General features: G+C 29.9%; 1 protein-coding gene across 1 annotated transcript; it reads left to right on the forward strand.

The window, feature by feature from the left end:
• The first annotated feature begins 573 nt into the window (after nt 1-573).
• LOC131075533 (UDP-glycosyltransferase 74E1) lies at nt 574-3,093 on the forward strand. The gene is made up of 2 exons (XM_058012377.2): nt 574-1,080; nt 2,053-3,093. Exons 1-2 carry the CDS (start codon nt 585-587, stop codon nt 3,003-3,005), a joined length of 1,449 nt encoding a protein of 482 aa, XP_057868360.2. The 5' UTR covers nt 574-584; the 3' UTR covers nt 3,006-3,093.
• The last annotated feature ends 1,717 nt before the right edge of the window (nt 3,094-4,810 follow it).

The following is a 4,810-nucleotide window of genomic DNA, read 5'->3' on the forward strand; positions in this document are numbered from 1 at the left end:
TTAACATTTAAATTTTAAAAATAATATTGAAAATTTTTATTTACAAACGACTCAAACCACTTTGAAGGAAAAAATATCATAGCCTACACTTATAAAAGTCACTTAATTTAGAATGTAACCTACATACCCCACCTATTTTTAGATGCATTCAATTTTTTCCTCTCGATTCTAATTATGGGTCTAGGACCGTGTACATGTTTGGAAAGTATAAGCCATGGTTAGTCAGAAGAGTCGATTCCTCGCATATGCGAATGGATATTGATGATATATTCTATCCTATTGAGAAACTTACATTTTTTAAATTACTTTTCTTTTTATGTAACATCGTCTCACAGCGATCCATTTTGTAGCACCATTTAAAGCTAGAAGAAACGCAATGCGCTCTTCTGAGATGCTCTAACATTTACGTAAGCACTTCCGTCATATTACTTGTCATTTTATCTCAAAACAAAAATGTATCTATTTTTGCTTTATTTAAATTAAAACACAACAATAAAGACGGTGTATGATTTCCTTACAATTTAATTATAAATACAATGCAGCTGTGCCATTATGAAGCAGTGAAGCCTGAGTTGGATTAAAAGATGGGGTCATTGCATCAGCAACCAGCAATTAAGCGGCCTCATGTAGTAGTATTCCCTTACCCATCCCAGGGTCATATTAATCCATTAATGGAGTTTGCCAAGAGGCTTGTCTCCAAAAACCTCCATGTGACCTTCATTACCACAGAGAGAATTAGAGAGCGAATGATACAAGCTCAGGATGGGGTTGCTGCTCATGTGACCACTGTTATGCAGGATATAAGAATTGAAACAGTTCCAGATGGGCTTTCTCCTGATAATGAAGAGACGAAAGACAGAGACATGATATTTGATTTATTGAGAAAGGTCGGAGGTCATAAATTTGAACAGTTGATAGAGAGGCTTAATTCTGAAGGCGATACAGTCTCTTGTATTGTTTATGACTCTTTTCTAGAGTGGGTTCCTATTATTGCAAACAAGTTTGATATTCCTTCAGCACTTCTCTGGACGCAGTCATGTGCAGTTTATTCTATCTATTATCATTTTTACGCAGGAATGGGTAAGCTTTTCTTAATCCAAATATTTACAGATTATCTTACATAATTTTTTAATATTTAGGGTTTCTTTGGTTTTGTTAGAATACTCTATGCAGTTTTTATAAAACCGTTTTGTTTTTTATGATGATGTTTTAAATCCGGTTCATCTTTGTAGTTTTAATGGTTCATTTAGAACGATACCTCTCGGCTTATTCTATATATATTATTAAATATATATAAGCTAGTATATATAGAGAGAGAATGTGTTTGCAGTTCAATTGGGGGAATAAAATTTGTAATTTATATAATAGATTTTTTATTTTTTTTGTTATGATATTTATTTTTAATTCATAAGCTCTTTTTTGGTGTGTCGTAATTATATAAATATATAGAATTGACAGGGTATTAAAGGTTTTAATAATTCCTTTAAATTAATTGTCTTTGTTTTAGTATTAAGGATTGAAATTTTTAAACAAATCCATGTGAACAATTAATATAAGAATTGATGTATTTTATCAAGTAGTCATTGCCACTAAACAATAATCTAATTTTAGACTCATAAATTAAGTTTTTAAAATAAGAGAAAGTCTTGAGTTGTATGGTCTATTGTTTTCTTTTAAAATAAATATTAGTAATTTAAATTTTTATATCTTAAATTTGTAAAATAAAAGATTAATGTGATTTTTTAATCTTTCAATTATTTTATTTTATTTTTCAATAAAAGTGGATTATTAATCTTTCAATTATTATTATTAAAAATGTCGATAAATTTTTCAATAAAAGTGGATTATTAACTTAATTTTGTGGTTTATGAACATGTACATGTTTAAGTGAGTGAAAGTTGTAAATGATATTGTTCAAAAGTAAATTCTCTGAAGAAAAACATTAATGAAGTCGGTTACAGAGAAAAATGGAATGCTGTAATTAGATACAAATAATATTAAAGTTCTCATAAAATTTGTTTCTACTATATCATTTTTAATATTGGTGTCTAGTGAAAGCAAAAGATGAAGCAGAGAATGCAAGAGACATTATAGCAATACCAGGACTTCCACAACTATGCCAATCAGACTTGCCATCCTTTCTACAGCCATCAAATACATATGCATCACTGCTACGATTCCAGCTGAACCAATTCAGTACTGTTTCTCAAGCCACATGGATACTAGGAAACTCCTTCAATGAACTGGAAATGGCAGAAATACAATCCATGGATTCCCTCATTCCAATAAGAACAGTAGGCCCTCTTGTTCCCTCGGCTTTCCTAGATGGAAATAATCCAGATGACCAAGACGTGGGCACACATCTTTGGAAAGCAGCGAACTGTATAGATTGGCTCAATAAAAAGGAAGCCTCAACTGTTGTATATGTTTCCTTTGGTAGTTTAGCTGTCCTTTCTAAAGAGCAGATCATAGAAATAGCCCTTGGCCTAAAGGCTAGTCAACATTCCTTTTTGTGGGTGATTCGTCCTGATCACAACAAAGAAGAAGAAAAGGACATACGTGATTTTCTAGAAGGTTTTATTGAGGAAACTATGGATCAAGGGCTAGTTGTATCGTGGTGTCCACAGATGGCAGTGCTTAATCATCCTTCTGTGGGTATGTTTGTTACACACTCTGGATGGAATTCTACATTAGAGAGCCTTAGTTCTGGGTTACCTGTCCTAACTATTTCTCAGAGGAGTGATCAAACAACTAATTCTAAGTATATTGAAGATGTGTGGAAAACAGGGATAAGATTGAATAAAACAAGAGATGGGCCAGTTGGGAGGGATGAGATGGAGAAATCTATTAAGACAATTATGGAAGGTGAAAGTGGTGTGGACTTGAGGAAGAATGCTTTGCAATGGAAGACATTAGCAAAGAAAGCGATGGTGAAAGGTGGATCTTCTAATAAGAATATTGATTGGTTTGTTCATGAGGTCATTGCTAGAACAACACTAGCTTGACCGTACTTATTGATAGGAACCAAGCTTTTAATTTGCAATATAAGGAATTTTTAATGGTTTGTAATGTGGATAGATTAATAATTTATGATCTTGTGTTTGTTTCCTTCTACACATTCAATTGCAATTGGAAGTAGCACCAGGTATATACAAAGTACATAAGGAGCAAGCATCTACAATGAATGAGATAATTAATTATTTTATATCTAATTGGTCCACCCATCAGATTATAGCAATCATTCTTCCATGAGGACTTCAAGATAGTGAGACTACCCATACACATATATTGAAAAGCTAGTTTTAAATTTTGAAAAACAACTTAGCCCTTCATTTCAAGGAGTATTTGTGTAAATATAACGTAAATAGGGGCATTTAAATTTGAAATGAGTGTTTGATGTAGAGCATTAATTGCATTTATTTTTTATGTATAGGGTCCTTTGTTAATTTTATAAGTATTTTTAATATTTTTTAATTATTTTCTAATAATGTTTAGTAAGTTTGTTGTATTTATATCTATCTCTAAAATTCATATTTGTTAACATATACATAGTCATTTGTATTTCTTTTCATATATCTCCTTATTTTTATAATACAAGTTGTAGTATAGAACATGATATTCATAAAACATCCTTGACATTCTTATCAAATTTCATGTAGATCTAATTATCATATATATTTTTATCATCTTAATGACATGGATTGAACTATTTATTATATAATATAATTTTATTTGTAATGTATGGTAAAAATTCTAATTTTCTACCAATCCAAAGACTTCAATTATGCCTTATGAGGACTCATATGTAAAATAAAATATATTTTGAAGGTTCCCCATTCAATATGAATTTTCATGTCATTATTGAACTTGCAAAACATAAAAAATTATACAACCAATTAAAAGGTTTTCCAAGGTCAAAACATTCCCCTTGCTTCATCTATTATGTTTTTGTATAAGACATATCTTTTTGCATTCTAGGTTGATCTAATATGTTTTCATATATCATATATCATTTTAAATCCATTCATGTAAAGGAGAGTATGATCTCATTTGAGAGTAAAAATAAATAATAGAAGATCAGGTTGACTAACCTCTAAAGATAATAATGCAAAACTTAAAGAGTAGAGATAATTCATATATAAATTGAACCCTAAACTATCCCATTTGATACGATTATAAAAATGAATTTTTTTTCACCATGCATCATTTTCATCAATCCTTTGTTAATATTGTATTTATAGAAATATTTTAGTTTGATACATGTCCTTGACTTTTTCCTATGCATTGTATTGAGCATATAAATAATCTATTTCTTTAGATAGTCTTTGATTTGACACACCAAATATAATTATATGAAATGAAACTAGAGTATATTTTCAAAGAAAGATTACTATAAAGTGTAGAGATTTATTTATAACCATCTCATGATGTTAGCAAATATTATAACACCATGTTTTACCTTAGTCATAACCTACTCCCATTTCCTAGTTCCCTTTTAACTAACACCTTATGTCTTCCATCCTCAATAAATTAAATAATTTAAATCTATTTCATTTTATCTTTAACCATTTTCAAATAATAATAATATTCACTATCTGTTTTCTTGTAAATTAAAAAAATTAATTAACCAAATTGAACCCTCTCCATTACTCATCCTCTTTTTATCTCATGCACATTTATTTATCTCAAAATAACAAAAATATAAAGATAATTATTGTCACCACTAGTAACTCCCTTAACTATTCTTAATCAATGAGGATTCTCAAATCCTCTCATTTTATCATCATTTTCCTTTGGGGTTACATTTTCA

The sequence above is a fragment of the Cryptomeria japonica genome, chromosome 5 (assembly GCF_030272615.1).
Source record: "Cryptomeria japonica chromosome 5, Sugi_1.0, whole genome shotgun sequence".
In the NCBI taxonomy this organism is placed as follows: domain Eukaryota; kingdom Viridiplantae; phylum Streptophyta; class Pinopsida; order Cupressales; family Cupressaceae; genus Cryptomeria; species Cryptomeria japonica.

What these genes read in the sequence shown, in the direction of transcription:
- LOC131075533 (XM_058012377.2), top strand. Translation starts at nt 585, where the DNA reads ATGGGGTCATTGCATCAGCAACCAGCAATTAAGCGGCCTCATGTAGTA. An exon ending in TCATTTTTACGCAGGAATGG is followed by an intron (nt 1,081 to 2,052) that starts GTAAGCTTTTCT and finishes ATTGGTGTCTAG; the next exon opens with TGAAAGCAAAAGATGAAGCA.